This window comes from Scophthalmus maximus, chromosome 8 (genome assembly GCF_022379125.1).
Source record: "Scophthalmus maximus strain ysfricsl-2021 chromosome 8, ASM2237912v1, whole genome shotgun sequence".
Taxonomy (NCBI): Eukaryota; Metazoa; Chordata; class Actinopteri; order Pleuronectiformes; family Scophthalmidae; genus Scophthalmus; species Scophthalmus maximus.
The window spans coordinates 4,842,799-4,864,829 of NC_061522.1; the positions used below are offsets into that span (position 1 = coordinate 4,842,799).

Sequence of the window (22,031 nt, forward strand, 5' to 3'; positions counted from 1 at the left end):
GTCAATCACGGACGTGCACCTTTAATTGGTCGAGCGGCGACTACGCAAACTAAAATCAGCTTTACGGTAAGCGCGACAGTGCGTTCTGGAAAATACAAGCGACAACGTAGTATTTGTTATTTTGTACGTTTTAAGGTAGGAGTGTCATTTTTAACAGTCTACAATTATATTTAAGATAACGCTCGCTATTTAAAAAACGTACAGCTCCTTTTATGTCTCTGCTTTGTAGCATTCCGCACAATTATTTGCACACTGTGCCACCGTGTTAGCCACAGTTAGCTTGACAAAACAACATGGTTTTAACGCTTCCGGTTCTTCCACATTGACTTATAACGAGTATTTATAATACATTCATCTGCTTCAATGTTTAGTGTTTGTTGTTCGGTGTGTTACTGAGGTGTAGATTCTACTGTGTGGTCAGTTTGGAGCATGTAGCTTGTGATACTGTTGATCCACGCTGCGTTACGTTAACATCACATATAAATCAATGAAGGCACACCCCCCCCCCCTTGGTATCATGTTATGCCTCCAAAATGATCTCAGATGAATCAACACCTCCTTTGATGAATGGAGGATTTATTGCACGACTGTTGCTGTAAAGGCTGCATTAGTTTTAGCTAAGTGTTCCTAATAAACTGGCAAATTAGTTTGTACACAGGTCTTTCATTGGTTTAAATTGACTCTTGGGTTAAATGTTCTCTCTCTCTCTCTCTCTCTCTCTCTCTCTCTCTCTCTCTCTCTCTCTCTCTCTCTCTCTCTCTCTCTCTCTCTCTCTCTCATTTCCTTCAGCTGACAGGAACCGAAGATGATTGAGGTGGTTTGCAACGATCGTCTGGGCAAGAAAGTCCGGGTCAAGTGCAAGTATCCTTCAGTAAAACTGTGCAGATATATAAATGGTGTGAGCGGCAGAATGGAAGATTTGTTGAGATAAATGAAATGTTATTAGCCTAACAACTGTGGTTAAGCTCCTGTTTGGCATCAGCCACGTCCTTGTTGGTTTGTCAGGTTTAGTAGCTGAAGAAAAAATATGCTGTCAATCATCGGAGCGCTGTGATGATGCCCGTCGCTTATTTCAAAATAAGATGCACTGTTATCTTGATAAATGCATCCAAGACTAATGAATTGGTTCTGCCATCGCATTTGAAGAACCGCTGTAGTGACCCGAGTCCAATACTCGATTAAGTTGCTGATTGAGCTTTGTTCAGAATGTGTGCATTTGATTTGTTAGTGTCCACCTACACTGTTCTGTCCGTCACTTCCAATAAGTTTTTCATACAAACTTTCGAAAACAATAAATAGTCCACAAAATGTAAATGATACACGAGCACAGTCAGAAAAACGGTTTGCCTCTTCCAATCGGCAGCACCTGCGATTGGAAGAGGCAAATCTGGCATGATCTTACATTTCCCATGGCCAGTCCCGGCCTTCGTCCTGGGTTAGTTAAACCACATTTAAAGAACGGGGGTGCGGTCGTATTTTCAAATTTGCCTTGGAAGTTTCCCAAAATTCTTAAAGTGACCCAGAAATATTTCATGGGCAGCCATGATAAGAGCTGTTCGGATTTTTAAAAGCATGGGAAAGGAGCTTAGCTTCCTTTCTTTTCTCCTTTAGCATAGGATACACTGGACTTTCCTAAGCGAAAGGAAAGGAGAAATAGACGCCCCACAATTCATTGCGGTAGCGATGTTTATCGTGGCAGGCCATGCACGGACGTTAACTATTCAAGTAGAAGAGCTTAAATATGACCCAGAAGAGACATCATCATGTAAGGTACTGTTAATATTTAATCATTTACATCTGATGCCACACGGTGGTAAATCACACTGAGACATGCTGATGGAGCCGCTGCGTTTTTTTTGTAGTCCATCTTGGGAAATGTGTAGTTTCACCACGACAGACACAGATCATAAACATCTGCCGTCGCATGATGACGTAGTATAGTGAAAGTCGAGTCGGATTCTCTGAGCGGCGCTGTCGGCTTTTCCTAAGTCCTATCAGTTCTCCTTTACACCTTTCCTTGACCTCATGATGTTTTTTTCAACTGAGGTCAAGGAATAGTAGATGGAAAAAATGATATAGGAAGGAAGGACAATCCGAATCCACCCCAGGCTTCTGAATCTTCTCAGCTCCTTCCTTAACTCCTATGTTCCAGCCCTCAGGATACCATTGGAGATCTGAAGAAGCTCATAGCCGCCCAGACGGGAACACGACACGACAAGATTGTATTAAAGAAATGGTGAGCTGAGCTCTTGTCTGGGATTCTGCCCCTACTGCCCTTTTTTTTTTTTTTTTATTACTGTGGCTCTTTTCTATTGGCAGCTGAATGTTCCTCCTCTGCTCCCACAGGTATACCATATTCAAGGACCACGTGTCTCTGGGTGACTGTATCCTTTCAACAATCTATTCTGCCACTCTTAGTGTCTGTAGCTCAGTGCTGATACTGTAGCAACAGTTTTTACATTTCTGCAGGGGTCTACTTACTTTTGATATTTAAAAAGAAAAGTAAAGCATCATAATTTTAAGCACCAGAAATCAATAAATTGTGCAAACTGAGGACGGGGTGGGTGGAAAATGTTAATGAAAACATAACCTCCTTTGCTTAGGTCACAGCTGCTATTTATCATTCTGGTATGGCCAGTGTAAGAACCAATGTCATTACTTTCATAACTGCAAAAAGGACAATAAGGGAAAACCTTTTAGATCGACCAGTTTCTAAAACGTTAAGTACCGTTTTTGTAAATAATTGGCTGTTTTTACTCTGATGACATATTTATTTTTCAAGTGGTAACAGTCATCAATGCAATTAATATAATTAATATTCGTCTGTAACATTATTATAGATTATTATTATTATACACTGTTCATTCTCTGACGAACATTATATACATTTATAACTGAGGATATTAACCTGTATCATGAATCCACACTTTAAAAAAAAATTATATTTTATTTAATAATGTCTCTCCTGTCCTGAGCTTTTGTACTTAACTACGACCTGTGCAGATGAAATCCACGACGGGATGAACCTGGAGCTGTACTACCAGTAGACCAGACCACAGGACAATGCTACACACACGCTACACACACACACACGTGCAACCATAGAGATGAATAGATGGAATCGGGTCGCAGGAAACCATGATGGTTGGACAACCCAACTAAAATGGCGAAGGAGCGGTTTCACACCGACATGACATAGATTAAAGTTTTTGCTTTTAATTTTTACCTTCAAATTATGTCTGAGAATTGTTGTTCTGCAAATACCTTTGTTTTGATATTTTGGAAGTAAAGCTGATATTTACCTACCTATGAGACAGAGTGCTGGTCATTGTTGCGCTTTAGAATGTTTTCTCGTGTGGGAACAGACTGCATTTACACATTTATTGTACCTAAATACACACTCAAGGTACATTAGCATTACAATATTTTGCCACTTTATTGACTTGACTCTATTGACTACACTAATACATATTTTTTCTCTTTTAAATGGAAGAAATCTAACTGCTTATAAAAGCTAATACACCAGCATTATGTGATGCTGGTAAAAAAAGTCCCTGTCATACGATTAACATGAGTCTTTGGTGATTGAAGTTCCACTTGCCTTAAAATCCTGCATAAATGTTAATGCATCAATATTTATATTCATTTAAAACTGTGAAATAATACTTTTACTTAAGAAATTTGTAATGGATTCATTTGACAAATTGTGATGTTGGTACTTTTACTAGAGTAAAAGCTGTGAGTATTATTCCACCAATATTTGGTTTGGTGTTATTTAAAAAAAAAAAAAAAGAAGAAGTTTAGATTAGACCTTTTAGCTCCAGTTAAGGTAAATCTTAATGGTGCAGCATACAGTGATATTTTTGACTGTGACGTGCTTCCAGCTTTGTGGCTTTATTATTTATTCCAGGCTAAACATTGCGATGTCACTATGCACAAAGCCAGAAATGTTTCCCTTGGAAACATTCGCTCACATCCTCGACCCCATCCAACACATTAGGGAGGAACCGGAGTCAGGCCTTAATCACCCAGCATCAGTGGTTCGACAACTTTTAATGCTCTTATGGGTGAGTGGCAGCAAATCTTGAGGAAAACCTTCCCAGAAGTGCATGCGCTTTATTGCAGAAAATTGATAACCACGGTTTGGGATGTAGAGTTTGAGCTTTCACACACGTAAAGCAGACATCGTCAGATCAGCTGAGAAAAAACAAAAACAAGTTTTATTCACATCACTGGACACTCATTAGCTCAAACGTGACGGCATAGCTCTCTCACGCGCACACACACAGACTCACAAGTGCATTTGGGTTAATGCGATTCAGTGGAAACCCCGGTATCACGTGAACGCCCCCCTGCACATACAGCGGAGGTCCTCACATCTCTTCTCTGGAGACACGTCAGCAGTAGTCGGAGTAGTCCTCCTCCACGTAATTGGCTGGAAACAACCCCACCTGGAAACGCAGGAGTGACGCGGGTCAAGACATGGAAACTCCCGAAAAACAATAACTGCTGGTGTTGTTTTGTTGTGTGTTCAATAATAAGTAGGTGTTTGCTAGAATTCCTCACCCGGCCGTACACCTCCCCCCTCCACCAGCCATTGTGACCTTTCTTGGAGAGGATCTTGATGGTATCCCCCTCCCGCAGCGACAGCTCCGAGCGGTCCCTGGCCGAGAAGTCGTACCTGGCCCTCGCCACGCCGAAACTCTTCACGCTGCCCCCTGGTGAGACAGAGCCCACGTTAGATGAGACGATCGATACCGCCGTCATCTCCGCGTCAAATACAAAACTAGACGGAGGCGGTTAGCTTTGCATGAAGCCTAGGCACACAATAAAACCACAACTTCTTCTTTTTACATGTCAGTTTTTGTTTGGTTTAAGCATACGAGGCATAATTTGTAACTTTACAGCTTAACAGGTGCGGGTAAGAAGATTTTTTTTTGCTGATGTTGTCCTGTCATTGGTTCATTTACTTTGGTCCAAACTGAAATATCTTGACAACAGACATTCATGATCCCCTATGGACGAATCCTCCTGCCTTTGATGCACCGCAATGGAATTCCCCAAAAAACACCGACCTACTCCTTTAAACGTGGTCGTAAATGGAGAGATCAAGCGTGAGAGAAGTGAAAGAGATGCTCTGTACCTGGTGTGGTGTTGGGCGTGTCGCTGGACGAGTTGCTTTGCTCCGGCTGCTTGTAGGGCGTCCGCAGAGTCGTGTCCACCTCCTTGAAATACTCCTTCAGAGAGTTCTTCTGGTAAAACTGAATCATCTCCTGACACCCGGAGCAAAAAGGAGAGGACGAGAAACACGTAAAGGCAGATTTTGGGGGAGCGTGTCGGAGAAGAGGGGAAATTAGGTTAATTGTAAATCCACAGTGTCAGTGTGCGAGGGTGTTCAAACTCACAATCACACCCTTGAACGCTTTCTTGTCGTTGATGCGGTACAGGCCCTCGGCCGACGTGATCTTAATGTGTCTGATGTCCATGTTGAACCTGGCAGAGCAGAGAGATTCTTCATGAATGAAATGGACTGTATTTATGTAGAACTCTGCAGTGCAGGTCAAATTCACCAATTCACACACATTCGTACAGCACAGCAATTTAGGGTTAAGTGTCTCGCCCAATGAGGAACCAGGGATTGAACCATAGACATTCTGGTTAGCGGGCAACCCCCCTAACCTCCCGAGCCACAGCCCAGCCCGCAACGCAGCAAACCTTTTAATAGCATTAAAGGGAAAGTTCAGACAAAAGAGGTTAAAATTGATTTTTCCACTTCTGCAATAGAGGAATTTTTATGGCAGCACACGCACTAAATGCAACCGGTCAGATTCCCCTGTTTTTTTTAAGAGGAAGTGAAACCTCTTAGCTTAGGCAAAACCTATATTCAGCACTTTAATTCTAGATTTCCTTTAATTAATCGCTTAACCCTTTGGTCTATCAAATATTAGAAAATTGTGAAGAATGCCGAGAGCACGTGGGGAGTTCCCAGAACCCGTCTTCAAATTGACGAGGTTTAGTCTCATTTTGTTTTTGAATACACTTTATCATCGAAGTCCAAGAAAAGCAGACACATTTAATAAATTCAATAGAAGCCAGAACCAGAGAATTTTGGAGAATTATGTAAACGATGAATCAGTTGCAAAACTTTCTGTCAATCAATTATTTGATTAATCATAGTTACATACAAGTGTTGCTTAAAACTTGTATTTACACTCTAATATACTGTCGTTATTTAATATCATACATAACCAAGGCCACATTTTGTCACCAAATGAATAATAACTCAAAAAACCAAATCACTGTTTACCTGGTTGGTCAGCCTTAAATCTTTATAACCAAAAGCTTTGTCCCGTTCTGGGTATGTTAGATCTCCTAAAGTGAAACAGTTTCTTTTTGGTGATTGAACTGACGGCGACTTTACTTGATGCTGATGGCGAACTCTCCCCCGTCTTTCTGCCGCACGAGGAAAGTTCCGTCGGAACGCGGCATGAGCAGGTTTTTGGCAGCGGTTCGGTCCATGTTCCCCGCAAACCTTGAATCACAGTGAGAATCAGAATTGTGTTCTTTTGAGCAAATGAGTGACTTCTGAATGAGGATATACAACACAAATCTTTGACGTACCAAAGGGAAATTGACCTTAATCAGCGGTATGGTTGTTGTCAAATACATTAACAATCTCTTGTATCCGCTTTAAAGCTACATTTAAGCGTGTTATAAACCATTTAATAAAAGATTATATACGGCTTGTTAATGATAGTTTGGCTATTTTGTGTAAAACGTGTATGTGGCTGTCAAATGATCATGACGACATCAGTTTAGTTTAGTTATCCAGATGTCCACTGTGTCATATTTGATTTCACCACCAGATGGTGCCAAGGTGAGACACTTTTTTAAAATCCTACACACATGGGGACTTTAAGGACAATTCCTCTGTTTTCACAAGCTGTTGTTGATGTTTATACATAATGGTCATTCGAACACTGACTGTCCGACAGGAAACTAATAACTCAAGGATATTTTACACGTGTAAAACAATAGTGTCACAACGATACACTGCGTGTCTCTGGCTGCTTTAAAAGCATCAGTGCTTTTCAGTAGCTGGTTTTTGGTTTGACTGTGACTGCAGTTATTCTGCGTCAACTCTGTGGCGTTCCTCTGTCAGTGTTGCAGTGCTCTGCAATACAGGAAGAAAAGAAAAAGACAAAAAAAAAAAGAAGCTAGTGTGCGAGGGATTTAAACTGGTCCCTGCTGATACTCACCACTTGAAGCCGGACAGGTCGGGGGTCGGCTTCTGGGAACGGGAGAGAGCACACCGAGGTTAGACACACAACACAACACTTCGCACAGCTCTGTGGTCACGGTGGTAACTGTTTGTTCACTTCCCAGGACTTGCTAATGTTGGTTTCAGTTGAGCAAATGGGGGCCAGCAGGCACAAGCCGACAAAAACACACTGGACCAGACCGAACACGTCCATGTCTTTTTTCTGTGGTTCCCTGTGCTAAGATCTCTCGTGGGGAAAATTATTTTTTGAAAACGCCTTTCACTTCCAGCTTTTCAGTTTCAGGGTTCGTGCTGTTCAGCAGCTCATGTTGGCTGGTGGATCGTACTCACGGGGACGTGCGGCTGAACCTTTTGGCAGGGGAACCATCCCATTTGACCCACGGTCAAGTTCCTTCCCTGAGTGACACACACAACAACCAATCACACAGCTGGACTAGGTAGCTCAAGTCAAGTAGAAACAAACTTCATCCGCAAATTATTGTTACTCAGATACTGCTAATATTGATGTGAGGCAGTTATTTATTTACGATCACTGAGTAAATGGAGAAAAATCTTGTAACGACCGATGATTTATGGATAAAAATATAAAAGAAAAAAACGACTGTTCGAATTGCGTGTGTTTTTATTCAATGACTTTAGTAATAGTCTGTTTAAGAGTAAAAGTGTAATTAAATATTGTGGATCCACCAGGAAGTAGTTCAACAGTGTGACACGTTGCAGCGTGTTTTGCATGTTTTTAGCCCTTTTGCTACAAAGACACACCGAAGTTGTGAGGTAAATAAAAGGATCTTTCATTTGAATAACATTTAAAATCAACTCTTTCCCCCCTAATAATCACTATGAAGAATAAAGAATGAATAAAAGTCCTTTTGTTGTCAAAGTTAGACAATTAGGCATAACTGAGAAATAAGGTTGTCTTCGCTGTGGCAACTGCTTGGACACTAACACCAAAAAACAACAACATGATATGGAATAATTTGGAAAAATGAGAAACAAGGTAAATGTAATCTGATTGGCAGTTTCCACAGCAAACACTTCTAATTAGTTTTACTAATGAAATCAATAAAAGACTCGGTTCTATTCAAGTGTCCCAGTAGACCACGACAGTAAGTCGGAATGAACTACACCAGGACCCTGAAACCGAAGCAGCTGAAATGGAATTCAGCCGTTGGGGTTTGATTTATTTGTCAAAATCCAGGCCGACAGACGAGGCTGTGCACGACGGAGGAAGTGGAGGATAGAAAAACGAGATGCAGAGAGGAAAAAGACAAAAGAGCATTTCACACCTACACATCAACCACAGGAAGAAAAAAAGAAAGAAAAAGGCTTGAAAACACAACGGAATAATGTGTGGCCCCCCCCCCTCCAGTATTGTATCTGCTCGAATGTGTTTTTATGCCGTTACCTCCCACCATGCCAGGTCAGCGTCAGCACGGGTCAGCTCAACAATGTCACCTTTGAACAGGTGAAGCTGTTGGCCGAAGCCCACGGGAGGCGGGGGCAAGCCGTAATACTCCTGACATACCTCCATTTTAGGAAATCCTGAGCGCAAGAGCGAGGAGGGGGAGAAAGAGGAGATGGTGAGATGGTATGGGAGACCTGACTGACGACGACGACAGCACTTCAGAGGGGTTGCACCACAAGTGCAAATGAAATGTGCAGTTTAACGACTTGTTTCGTGAATTCCTTACCAGCGCTGGAATGTCCGGAGGATCTCTGCGTTTTATTCTGGAGGGAACAACAGACAACAGGACTGGAGCAAATCGTACCTCAGGTGTTTTATCCATCACCTCCACAAGAATGATCCAAAACCACAATGTCAAAGATTAAATGAAGTGTTACCTTCCTCGTGCCGGAGTGATCTGAGAATTTCAAGTGGACAATGGAACGTAATATGTGATAAATCTGCTAAATCGCGATGATTATAAGTGGCATTTGAACACATGCACGTGTACGGACCTGAGTTCCGTCCGCAGGCGGACACTCTGCCTAAACACTCTTTGTGTGCAGCCATTTTACAGCGAGTGCAGCGATAGCCCTGGAAGAATATCCCCCTGCAGACGACAGACGGAGACACTGAGCCGGAGCAGGCAGGCCTCTGGTGGGGTTTTTCATTTCTTTTTCTTAAAAAGTGGGAGCTAAGAGCGCGTGGGACTAACGTACCTCAGGAGCATTGAGCAGGCCTTGCAGGAGGAGGTTTCCTCGAAGCAGTGCATCTGGAAGTCGTGGTTGTTGGCCGTGGAGTTCTCCGGACACATGTTGGACCTGCAGCCATGAAGCGCAAAGGGTTTCAGACCAGAGCCGCGGGGAACCGAACTTTTAACACCTGCAGCTAGATTGAATTTAGTCAAAGTGAGAAAAGTGTGGCAGCTCGCTCTCCGTCGTGGTTCTTCTGAGACCGATTACATCAACAGCGGTGGAAAACACAAAAACCGATCAGATTGCCAATAACATAATCACCAAAATCATGCGACGTCTGCTTAGCAATCAGCAAACACTGCAACGCAAGTTTGCTTCTGCTTGTCTTCTAATGTTTTACAATACATAATGTACGTATGGATGAATTGAAATAATCAAATATTATATACTGTATAACGCTTATATCCTTTGTGGGTCGCCAGGGACTGGAGCCAATCTAAAACATTGGATTACGAAATGAAAAAGAAGCTGATCATTTTGTGGCCACTTGCATTGTCAGCTGGTGCATGGACGTGGTAGCAAACATTCTAGATTGTACACATCTAGCAGAAATGGAGCAACATTATGAATCTGGAGTCGAGTTTCACCGTAGGAGGCAAATGTCGAGTCCAACGGTGACGGCTCTTTAACTCCGTTTTCGGAGTTCACCAGCTAGTTGCCAGTTTCGTCTGTCTGCAGTACGATGCTGTGCAGGTGACGTACATTGGGTTTGTCAGAGCTTTTTAAGAGCGTGAACCAAAACAGTTGAGGCCTAGAAAATTTGAAAAAGAAAGAGAAGAATCGGGTGGAACACACGACGAAGCCTCTGGCTCGCGGGATAAGTCAGGGGATAATAATCTGTGGGGCCTGTCACCGTAAATGACTCCTTTCACATTATTACACACTCCATCCATCGTTGCCGTTTGAATTGTTGATCGTATGTGCGCAGGTGTGTGTTCACTCACAGAGCCATCTCAAACTGCTCCAGCCACTTCTTCTTCAGCTCTCGGGTTTTGAAGTATAAATCGTACCCGCACCTCCCGTAGCAGTCCAGCAGGAGGAAAAGGTAGGACCACTGCTCACACACACACACACACACACACACACACACACACACGGTCAGTTGTATAGAGATGCCTTATAGGTGCGCTGTCTGGTAGTATAATCAGCGGTGAAGAGTGAAAGGAAAAACCTTTTTTTTGTCCTTCTCTCCGGTGGTTTCATCTCGTATCTGGTAGTGCTGCAGTTCTACGATCTCCTTCAACTCAAAAGTCTCTCCGCTCTTCTTCTTGCACACAAACATGGCTTTATCGAACAGGAACGCGTACCTGGACAAGCAGATAACGCAACATAAAGTCAGATACTAGGCATTAACATATGAAAGAGACACACACACACACACACACACACACACACACACACACACACAACACACAACACACCTGTCCTGTTTAGACTTTTTCTCCGAGCTGCAGATCTTCAGCTCTCCGTCGATCTTGGGGCGACCGTAGAGAGCGAGAGACTGAGTCTGAGGAGAGGAGAAAAGGAGAAGACGATGAATAAAACAAAAATATTAACCTGGTATAAATGAATATATTCCAAATGGAAGCTGTGACCTCACCGTGTTTTCTATGGACAACTGGAAGGTGGTGATCTGCCTGATGATCTCATTGTCTCGTTTCACCTCGTTCACACACTGCGCCAAGTCCTGGAAACACACACACACACACACACACACACACACACAAAAAGACACAAAGACAAACAGATAAATGTTTGTGTGTCATAAATTGAAGTCAGTATTTGACATAAATGCACACACAAACTTACTCTCATGGCGTCGAGAGCCGTGCGTAGGTTTTCCTTGTCTGTTGGGTCGGTGGTGTGTTTCACCAGCTCCTGCACACACACACAATCACACCACATCAAACTGTAGCTACTGGGTAAAAACTAGCAGAGAAAAGATAGCGGGATGTCGTGCAAGGGTGCGCTCGCGCACACACGCGCACGCACACACACCTGTAACAGCAGGGGGTATTTTAGGACCCTCTGCATAGGAACCATGAGCAGATCTCTGAGAGAAAAGCGTCCGCTGTTGGCTCTCTTTGAACACTCCTGACGGGACGAAAAGAGACGGAAGTGAACATTTGCAGCAAACCACATTTGTGTAATGAGGATGTTTGTGTGGCAGATTGAACCTTCCTGAAAATGTCCCCTAGTGGCCAAATTAAGTACTGAAACAAAACAAAAAAGGTGTCCATTCAATGCTAAGTGTTTTAATGTTAATTAATGAAGTTTTCAGAGAAACCCTAATAAAAAAACTCTTTCTCTACAACCTTATCTATTGATCCACTTTGGCCCATTTTACATGAGTCCTGCTTTAGTGAATGAATCCGTTTTTTCATGGTGTTTATAATACTAGTGCTGCAACTAACGATTATTTTCATTATCGACTGAAAATCTGTTGATTATTTGCTCGATTAATCGATTAGTTGTTTGGTCCATAAAATGTCATAAAATGGTGAAAATGTCGATCTTGTGTTTCCCAAACCCCAAGATGATGGTTTTTTTTGTCCACACACCAAAGATATTCAGTTTACTTTCACAGAAGAGAAAATAAACCGGAGAATATTCACATTTCAGAAGCTGAAATCAGAGAATTGTGACTTTTCTTCCATGAAAACTACTTGAACCGATTCATCTTTTATCAAAATAGTTGCATATTAATTTAGTGGTCAATTACTAAATTAATCGATTAACTGTTGTAGCTCTTTATGATACCAAGTATTTCTATTTCCCTGCACGCGGACATAGAAGAGGAATCTCCAGATGAATGAACCTTTGTAACTGATCAGTCAAAGTTAAAGTCCAACAAAAACATGGCCTGCAAAACATTTGCCAAGATACCTCCAGAATCAGAAAATCATTCCCCATCATGCGATATCATATCTGTGACATTAAGAAGTCGCAGAGAAGCCAGGAAACGCCTCTGCGTTCGAGAGTGCGCGTGTCTTCCTCACCTCCAGCTTCATCCTGACGTCCTCCCTCGTATTCGAGAGCTTGTCGAGGTGTTTCGTCGCCGTCTCCACCTGACTACAGTAGCGGCCGTACATTAAGAGCCTGAGGGGGTGGAGAACATGTGAACAAATTATAGTGCACGTGTATCTCTAGTGCTACCGCAGAGCAGGAAAAACAAAGGAAAAAAAAAGGTGCGTTTACTTGCACGTGTTGTGTACCTTTCCTTGTAGCTCAGAAACACCTGGTGGAGATTCTTCGCGCCGTATTTCAGGACGGAGCTGCGGACCTCTTCCAACAATTTGCGATGGGTGTAGGCCAAATCCTACACACACGGAGAACGTGTCAACGAGGCCACTGCCAGAAGTTAAACCTGTACACGTGACCAGGTGTGTGGATCATCTCCTCCTGCACTGTACCTCTATGTTGATGAAGATGCTCTCAATGTCTTGGTCCTGGAGGAACTTCTCGAGTGGTTTCATAAAGTGCTGCTCAGGAGAGAAGGGATGTTCCTATTAATGTCCGTTCGCACGCTTGTCTGTGAGTGGTGGATCTCCTTCGGTCAGACTGAAGATGTGTGCTCACCTGTAATATAGATTCCAGTGTATCGGCGTATTTCTCTTCCGTCTGTCTGATCTCCTGCAGGCAGCACTCTCGTTTGTCTATGACCGTCTTCTGTTGCTGTACAAACACACAAACAATTGGAGAGAGAGTATGTAGCCATTTATTTATTTCGCTCATTACGGACACAATATGTATTATTGATATTTTTTTTCTTAAACATGTCTCTACCACCCTTCCACTTTTTCTTCATTCATCACAATGATAATTACATTACATGATTTAGATCACTTAAGATATTTCTGCTCCTTCTGGCTGTGGCATGAAATAATTTATGACGTCTATTTTGCATTTTCCTTCACACGGTGGCAACATTGAAGCATTCGTATTTGACAAGAAAAACATGATAAAATGCTGCAGCAACACTCATGTATTATTTATTGAATTTACGCTTTTAACATTTCAGAGGCATTTTCTTAAAAAATGTTTGCCCTTTTTAATTCCTGACACACACCCTCCCTTCACCGTGTCTCACGGCAAGACAAAATTTGAAATATGCAGTTCTGTGACATTTACACGTAATGCTTTTCCTGCAGATGGAAACACGTTGTGAAATTCTTTTATAAGTGGTTTGCAAACTGACAGTCGCAAAATGATTGTAAGAGGCTGTGGGATGATTAACAGGAGAGGGGCACAGAAATATATATTTCTACCACTGTATATAAATTTGTGTCTATAAAACAAGAAAAGGAATTGACATGTTTCAAAGTGGTGGAAATTAGGGGCTGAGTATTAAACCTCAATACTATTTGGATCTGACAAAATATGTTCGTACCCATAAATGTATCCTAAATTGCCAAGAGCTGAAAAGAACCAAGAAACAATTGTCTGATATTATATCGGACAAAATGTGAGAATCTGGCTTCTTTTGCCAGATAAACAACAGAAAACACATTATAACTTCACAAAGTTACTGTGTACAGTGTTCACTAATATCAAACATTTTTAAACAAATTCCCAATTGTAACCACAACAAGTAGAAACACTCACAGTCTCAGGTGGTTCATCCCTCCTCATCAGGTCCTCGTAGATCTCATCGCCCTCGTTCTCCTCGTCCTCCACGAAGTCGTACAAGTCCTCGTCCTCGTCCACTGTTTCACTGAAACACATTGTTGTGGGGGGACGGACGGTGAATCATCATTAGCGGACCAAAATCTTTTTTTGATTTGGATGTTATCTGGGACTACTTCAAGTTTTTTATCGTAACATTATCAAAAAGAAAAGAAAAGCTCACTCTATCTGGTCCGACAGGCCGCTGTAGATCTCATCGTCAGCAGCGCACTCCTCCAGGGGAAAAGGCCTGGACGAAGGAAAGAAAAGTGCGTTTGTTATGAATACTGTTATCAGGTGATTGATTATGTTATATTTTTATTTAATCGAATACTAAATTAATCGCCAACTATTTTGATAATCGATTAATCGGTTCAAGCAGTTTTTATGGGTTTAAGAAACAGTTTTTATCCAAAAGCCATAACTGCACTCAACACTACGGGAGTTGTATCGTGAATGTCTTTAGAGCTGCAACAGTTAATCGATTAATCCATGACTTACTTAATCGCCAACTATTTTGATAATCGATTAATTATGAAGTATTTTCTTTGGGGAAAATTTCAGATTTCTGCTTCTTACATCTGAATATTTTCTGGTTTCTTTGCTCTTCTATGACAGTAAAACTAAATATCTTTGGTGCGTGGAAAAATCAAAACATCATCTTTTGGTTTTGGGAAACACGATCGACATTTTTGACCATTTTACGAACCAAACAACTAATTGATTAATCGAGAAAATAATCGTTAAGTTGCAGCCCTACATTGCAGCATATAAACATTGAAATAATATTTGTCACACAACATAATACAGTAATAATATATTAATATGTGCATTCATTATTTAAATATTTGTCAACAACTCTAGTTCCCATAAGCAGAGGCTGCTATACGGACAGTCTGATAATATAATAAAGTCAAGTTGTAATAATATGAAATATATGTTCAAAGAAGTGGGTATAGCTCGTGATAGATAATTTGTACGCATGAATACTTAAAGTGTTTTCAACGGCATTTTAATTCACATATTATTACACTTTTATATGTGCTACGGGTTTGCAGTGAAGTCTTATTAAGAGCTCGGTTGTGCAACAGAGGGAGCGGACTATACTTACTGGAGTCCTCTTTGTATCGCTGTCGATGAATGAGACAGGATGGACAGAGTGTCTATGACCTTTGACACAGGCATATAGAAAAAGAGTTATGCAGTCGGTATATATCCCATAATACGGAGGAGAGAGACACACTGACACACTGCAAAGGGCTGTTTCACAACTTCAACATTCTCCCCCAGAACCTGGTTTCACTCTCATTCTGTTTGACTGCTCACATGAGAAGTACAGTATCGCAATGACGAGCGATGTTTGCTGTAGCAATTATACCAGAAACAAACTCGGAGGTGTCACAGATCGCGTCATGTGAAACCCGATTGATGTTTATTTTTCTGACTAAACGACGAGTTTTACTGAGTTTGAATATCACCGTTTTACTTTATGTTGTCAACGAACTATGACTTCCCTCTTCAAGATCATCTCGCGGTGATACACAATAAATATACTGTCCAAGTAAAGACTATACTTCTCAGTCTCGGTCAGGGCTGCTGAACAATTACATTTTTCTACTTCTGTCCCAGAAAGAGGGAGGAGGAGGAAAGATGTAACAGGAAGTGAAGTCTGTAGCAGAAGGTAAGAGGGGGGAAAAAAAAAAGGTGATATAACTTTAGTGTGACTCTTAAAGTGTGACATTCTGAGAATAATGCTTATTCATGTTTCGGTGAAGGTCAGGTAACAACCAGCAGAAGGAGAGCTGAGCTCAGCATAGCATAAAGACTAGACACGTGGGGGAAACAGTGAACCCAGCTCCGCCTGTCTGACAGACCACCATCCGCGTCCAGCAGAGTCCGGCCGCGGCCGCGGGGTCACTTTTCAAATGCCTATGAGTTGCTAGCTGTTACACCAAGGACAGATTTCCTGTACAGTTATGCAAACATTTTACAAATAAGAAAACAAAGATCAGAGAAAAAGTCCCAAAAAAAGAATACACATTAGAGCAGAACTTAGTTTTTTCCGGAGCCCAACCGATTTATTGGTAGGCCGATAGAAATTGTCCAACGTGACTGGTCTCTGGATTTATGTTTGACGATATGAAAATATTTTTAAAAAATGCAGAAAAGATAGGTATTTATGTTTACATTTTACATTTTAAAAAGTATGATTATTTTCTCTGTAATTTTCAAGTTCTATATATTTGGTTCCATATGGTGTTTTCTTTCCATTTGTTTGTTATTAACTGTAAAATATTAAGTCCCACTTAAATTTCTTCGTCTGTATATATATTGTATATATCAGCCCTCGTATCCGTATCGTAAAAATACTTCCCTTCCTATAATTCCTATATTCCTATATATATATATTAGATTCCATTGTTAGGTTGTCATAACTGTCTTGTGAAGCTGGAGCTTCCAGTTTGGTGTTGTGGTTCCCAACCTATGTGCACAATGTTTCCCTTAAACACACACACACACACACACACACACACACACACACACACACACACACACACACACACACACACACACACACACACACACACACACACACACACACACACACACACACACACACACACACACACACACACACACACACACACACACACACACACACACACACACACACACACACAACTTTCATGAATGCCATGAATGATTTAACTTTATTTTGTTTCATGCTTCTACTAAAGGAAGATTTTGATTTCAGGACTTGTACTTGCTTTCAGTGTGTTACCATTATATTTAACTAAAATAAAAGTTTTGAATATTGCGTCCACCATTGCAGATCATGCTACACAGATCACAGGGTTTACTGTATTTCACTGTACTGGACGACTGGCTGGAAGCGGTGAAGTGAAACGAGAAGCTCGGGGTAACATTGTACTCACTGTAACATAGCTGTAACACACGCTGTAATACACGCTGTAAACTACATCAAGTGTCAAACTAAAGATAGGTTGTAAGGTGAGGGTTCAACCTCTTGTTGAATCACCAGCTTCATTTTACTTTGTGCACACAAATCAATTGAGCGCACACTTCTAACCTCCTGTAGTTCACAGTCAAGCTCTGCGGCTGCGCTGCACCGAAAGCGAAAGAAAACGGTCTCGAACGTATGAGCTCACTGAGCCGCTTCAATTAGAAAATCACCATGCTACTTCCTGTTAGGGGCGTGGGTGGGTGTCTGCAGGCTGCAGCGCATCTGACTTTAATGCCACGATGACAGGCAGAAGCATGCACATTGTGTTTCCCCCACAACCACCGCACTGCGTTAGATAAATAGATGCTGCTCGCAGTTACATGCGTGTTTTGGATGCTTTGAACAGCACAAATTAAATTCACATGCATTCACATCTAGATCGATGGATGAATGGATGGATGAATGGATGGATGGGTGGGTGGGTGGGTGGATGAATGGATGTGTGGATGGATGGATGGATGAAATGATGGATGGATGAATGGATGGATGGATGGATGGATGGATGAATGGATGGATGAATGGATGGATGGGTGGGCGATACCTTAGCAAAGTCTCGAACGTCAAACAGGTCAAAGGCCTCGAACAGTTCACTCTTCTTGAGATGAAACCTCTCTTGGCAAACTCCCAGGAACGTCCGGATATTCTTTAGGCACAGAAACTGAAAAACAAAAACATAAAACACAATTATTTTTTTTACTTTGGCGCTTAAAACTACTGGTCAAGCAATTCATTCAATGTATTTCTTCTTTTATCAATGCATAGTCCGAAATCAGGAAGCGAGAGCTGTACAATCTGTGAAGCACGTGGGACCCGTCCTCTTCTCTTAGACCCTCAATTCTGATGAGGAAGGAGACTCTTTGTAGATTGATTAGTTGATTAACAGATCATTAACTGGCGACACTACTAAAAATTCAATCGTCTTTTTGCCAAACATTTAATGTTGCAGTGTCTGACATTGAGGAATTTGCTGCTTTCCCTCTGCAAATTGATAATTTTTTTTTCAGTCAGACAAAATGAGCAACACAAAGACATCAACGTGGACTCTGCAAACTAAAGTGACCGGCATTTTTCACATCACTTTGGAATTTCTCTACCAAATGAATGCCATTATACCTATCAATCAATCAATGAATTAATAGAAACAATAGTCAACAGACGAATCAGCAACAGAAACAGAAACAATACACATTCATTGACATAATTATCGTGTAAATATTCTATATTCATCCAAACAGATAATTAGGAAAAAAAAGAAAAAAAAGAAACACAGGCAACAAAATGCAAATCTTAAGCAAGAATTGTATAAAGATGTAATCTTGGTTCTGCTGTTCGACCAATGACGAGGCAACTTTGAACTTCCTAAAGTCACCACTAACAGCTGAACTAGAAACTACACACGAACACCAGCAGCGACGAAACACCTGATACGAAATGAAGCAATATGAAAGGCAGAACGTTGAAGCTAAAATATAGAAACCACACAGAGCACAGTGCGACTGACGAGGCGCCCAGACTCTCTCTCTCTCTCTCTCTCTCTCTCGCTCTGTGTGTGTGTGTGTGTGTGTGTGTGTGTGGTCAGCAGTGGGAAAAGCAGAACTCTAATTTGAGAAAAAGGGGAAATGCAGAGTTCTGACTGATACTGCTGCGCACATCACATCACTCTGTCAGGAGTCTGTATGTTAATGCAGGCATGTGTCCGTCTGTGCAACAGAGGCCCGCGGTGTGGAAAACATTATTGCGAGAGAACAGGGACGATCCTCTGCTTGTGTAATGTAATGTAATGTTGTGTGTGTGTGTGTGTGGGCATCTGTCAGAGTGGACTCCTGCCTTCTGTTAATCACCGGATGTTTCTTAACCACCCTCGACCTCACAGGATTTCCCAGAGTTTCACATTGCACATTGTCGAAGCGCGCCGACTCGTGCACTCGCGCGCTTTGAGACATCGCGGCGAGTCCTGTCGGACGCCAGTCGAGGTCCTCCCTTCAGAAGTTTGGGCCGACCCCCGTGAGAACATGTCTCTTCCATTTTTTTCTCTCCACACTCTCACTCTGTCACTCTCACGTCTTTGCCTCGTTTTTTGTTTCTTTTCTTTTGCTGACGTCTCCCTTCTAAGTCTCTCTGTCCACCCAGATATACGACCCATCCTCTTTCATTTGGTGGAAACACCACACGCCATTATGACCTAAGACAACACGAGCTAACTTGGCTGCTGGCAGCGGCTTGATATTCACTAGGCAGACATGAGAAACATACTGATGTCTTCTTCCAACTCTCGGCAAGTGAAAGACGAAGCTCACGTCCCCAAAAACCATTGATCTAAATCGTCGACATTGTCAGCAATTTTTCACACACATAATCTTAATCAGATTATATATAACAATGCTAAAATCTCCATCACATCACTAAAGTTTTGTGTTTTGTTGAGATCGTTTGGACTGGTGTCCCTCTGGTGCTCGTTCGGTCGTCCTTCACAGACGGCGGATTAACTTGATCAGATTAGTTTTTTTGCAGCGCTTTCTGGTTGATTTCCTGGTCTCTTCTTCTCCTTCATCTTCATCATCATCGCCCGCTTCGCTCTCTCCACAAACTCCAGGATGTGGGCAGCATTTTCCTATCGTTCCGCCTCGGGGGCTTCAATACTGCCTGCTGGTCGCTATGGAAATGTCCTATGGAAATGGAGCAGGAAAAGGTTTGTGTGTGTGTGTGTGTGTGTGTGTGTTACCTGGGACATCTGTGGGCGCAGGTTGATCTCTCTCAGATTGACGGCCTGTGGCAGCAGGTTGTTGAGCAACTGGCAGAGCAGCACGCCGTCTCTCAGAGCCTGAGCCAGGTCACACACCTTTCAGCATACACACACACACAAAATTGAATTGAGGCGCCAAGACAGAATGTGTGTTCAAGCGCAGGTGTGTGCCTGTATTTGAGAAAACAGCTGGTCTTACCTGTGAGCCCCCCCACGTGACCCGGTGGTTCTCGGGGAGAACTCGACAGTCGATCAGCCACATCGCACACTGCCGCCACAACTCCATCTTTCTCTTCTGAGTAACAGAAGGGGCGAGATTTTGTTAAACACATTACTCATTAACCACAAATCACCATTGCTCTCTAGCAGTGAATCTGTGAGTTCGTAAGTTTACTCACCTGACAACAGGATAAGATAAGTTACTGTAATCCTTTATTTGTCCCACAAGCTCAGGGAAATAAAATGACTTAGCTCCACAAGGTGCCAAGAATATGTATATATGTATTTTAGACCATTTATCGACTTTACATTGATTAGAAATTCACACGTACAAAACATCAGGCTTGACAACTTTTTACAGCATTCACACACACAAAGAAGCTCTAAACCAAACCGTCACAGTGAAACCTGACCTTGTTTTCTGTAAACTAGAATCTGCACAGGGAAATGATCAAACCGTCCAACTCAGTAGAAAATCCGTTGGCCTACGGCGAAACACCGAGCAGTCACTGCCTCCATTTTTGTTTTTGAGGGTAAAATATTGTGGCCTTCTTGTAACCCAGGGAAATTTAAAAAAAAAAGAAAAAAAGGCCAGACTTTCTGACGGTATATCAATGTAGGAAGACATTACAGTCAGGCCTCACCTTCAGCACTTTCTCCCGGCAGTTCTGTGTCGTCGCTCTCGATGTTCACCGCCCTGTCGTCCTTTCATTATCTCATCTTCAGACTTCGGGCGCTCTCTCGCTCTGCCGTTCTTCCGTGGTGGGTGTTCTGCAGAGCTGCACTGTGTAGAAAGCTTTTAACTTCGTCCCGCAACTTCCTTTTTCCTCTGACGCACGCTCACACAGTCGCATTCACATTCACACACACACACACACACACACACACACACACACACACACTCACTAATGTATACACACAAAGCTGTTGCTGCTCGTGAGTGGTAAAAATTGTTAAAACAGAGTGGGCTCTGAATGTGATATGGTCTGTAAATGCATAATACATATTAAGATACGATACTGTACAATAAACGTGAGTGTGCATGTGTAGTACACAATACATTATGTCACAAGGTCAACCCCATTGTTAAGACAACCCCCAATGAAACTTCCAATGTGGTCAAATGATCTAATGTTGTGGTGTCTTTCTACTTAACAACTTGCTGACAATCTGTCTATCTATCTTTCTGTCTATCTATATATCTATTTTTTGAAATACATAGCTCAGTCTCTCAACCAATGTATTCAGCCAATTTTTAATTCATGTTATGACACTAATCACTTAGAAAACACTTCCCAGTCCACAGAAAGATCCAAAATCACTGGATCCTACACTGCAACACAATACAACACTGTCTCATACGTCCAGCCTCGTAATCACAGACTTTTCTGTAAACACGAGACTCAACAACGCTCCTCTGGAGTTTCAGATTAACACAAATACCGTCTGCATAATTTAGAAAAAAACTGACTTGCATGTGTTAAAATGTGTGAGTGCCCCTTTAACCTGAGGGACGAAAAAGAGCCTGTGTCACTTTTTTACCTGACCACCAGGTGTCAGTCTAACACACATCCCCATATCCCCTGCAGATCCTCCCCTCTCCTGATGTTCTGCCTGGACAGACACACAGTTTCAAAGACACACCGATGTGCACGCATGCCTATCTCTGACTTGACATGTTGACAGCTGCCTAACAGTCCTACATGTTCTTGTTTTTCTGAACTCTATCCCTCTCTCGTGGCGTGCCTCAACCTGCGCCCCCCCCCGAGACCTCATGTTAATCCCGGCGCTGTGATTCGCCGTTTTCTAAAGGGCACCGTGTGCCCACCGCACAATCTGATTGGCTTTCGGAGTGACCCAGCAGGTTTGAGGGGGAGCGGGCTTCGACTTTTCACAAA

At 42.2% G+C, this 22,031-nt stretch overlaps 2 protein-coding genes across 7 annotated transcripts; one reads left to right on the top strand and one right to left on the bottom strand.

Moving 5' to 3' along the window:
• Positions 1 to 42: 42 nt before the first annotated feature.
• Positions 43 to 3,305, top strand: ubl5 (ubiquitin like 5). Of its 2 annotated transcripts, none has more exons than XM_035635984.1 (5): positions 43 to 135; positions 790 to 861; positions 2,153 to 2,236; positions 2,347 to 2,384; positions 3,004 to 3,305. In XM_035635984.1, the coding sequence occupies exons 2-5, from the start codon at positions 806 to 808 to the stop codon at positions 3,045 to 3,047; spliced, it is 222 nt and encodes a 73-aa protein (XP_035491877.1). In that variant the 5' UTR covers positions 43 to 135; positions 790 to 805; the 3' UTR covers positions 3,048 to 3,305. The 2 variants fall into 2 exon arrangements, with proteins under 2 accessions (XP_035491877.1, XP_035491878.1); XM_035635985.1 differs by having other exon boundaries at positions 51 to 135; positions 797 to 861.
• LOC118311866 (proto-oncogene vav) lies at positions 2,934 to 22,007 on the bottom strand. Of its 5 annotated transcripts, XR_004794095.2 has the most exons (30): positions 20,778 to 22,007; positions 20,114 to 20,209; positions 19,894 to 20,010; positions 17,713 to 17,829; positions 15,258 to 15,316; positions 14,331 to 14,396; positions 14,087 to 14,195; positions 13,061 to 13,156; positions 12,895 to 12,963; positions 12,697 to 12,800; positions 12,481 to 12,580; positions 11,480 to 11,575; positions 11,291 to 11,359; positions 11,082 to 11,168; positions 10,903 to 10,988; positions 10,653 to 10,788; positions 10,426 to 10,535; positions 9,446 to 9,547; positions 9,242 to 9,336; positions 9,125 to 9,144; positions 8,974 to 9,010; positions 8,688 to 8,824; positions 7,613 to 7,678; positions 7,260 to 7,291; positions 6,422 to 6,532; positions 5,406 to 5,493; positions 5,144 to 5,273; positions 4,567 to 4,718; positions 4,296 to 4,451; positions 2,934 to 4,197 (listed from the first exon to the last, which is right to left on the bottom strand). XR_004794095.2 is itself a non-coding variant. In XM_035635958.2 (29 exons), exons 2-29 carry the CDS (start codon positions 20,198 to 20,200, stop codon positions 4,398 to 4,400), a joined length of 2,412 nt encoding a protein of 803 aa, XP_035491851.1. In that variant the 5' UTR covers positions 20,201 to 20,209; positions 20,778 to 22,007; the 3' UTR covers positions 4,194 to 4,397. The 5 variants fall into 5 exon arrangements, 4 of the variants coding, with proteins under 4 accessions (XP_035491851.1, XP_035491849.1, XP_035491852.1 ...); XM_035635958.2 differs by having other exon boundaries at positions 4,194 to 4,451; positions 8,808 to 8,824; XM_035635956.2 differs by having other exon boundaries at positions 4,194 to 4,451.
• Between the last annotated feature and the right edge of the window lie 24 nt (positions 22,008 to 22,031).

Coding starts and splice junctions, on each gene's coding strand:
- ubl5 (XM_035635984.1), top strand. CDS start 806: ATGATTGAGGTGGTTTGCAACGATCGTCTGGGCAAGAAAGTCCGGGTC. Junction 2,237..2,346: donor AAGATTGTATTAAAGAAATG/GTGAGCTGAGCT, acceptor CTGCTCCCACAG/GTATACCATATTCAAGGACC. Junction 2,385..3,003: donor CCACGTGTCTCTGGGTGACT/GTATCCTTTCAA, acceptor CGACCTGTGCAG/ATGAAATCCACGACGGGATG.
- LOC118311866 (XM_035635956.2), bottom strand. CDS start 20,200: ATGGAGTTGTGGCGGCAGTGTGCGATGTGGCTGATCGACTGTCGAGTT. Junction 14,196..14,330: donor GGCCTGTCGGACCAGATAGA/GTGAGCTTTTCT, acceptor AATGTGTTTCAG/TGAAACAGTGGACGAGGACG. Junction 9,337..9,445: donor GCCTGCTCAATGCTCCTGAG/GTACGTTAGTCC, acceptor TGTCGTCTGCAG/GGGGATATTCTTCCAGGGCT.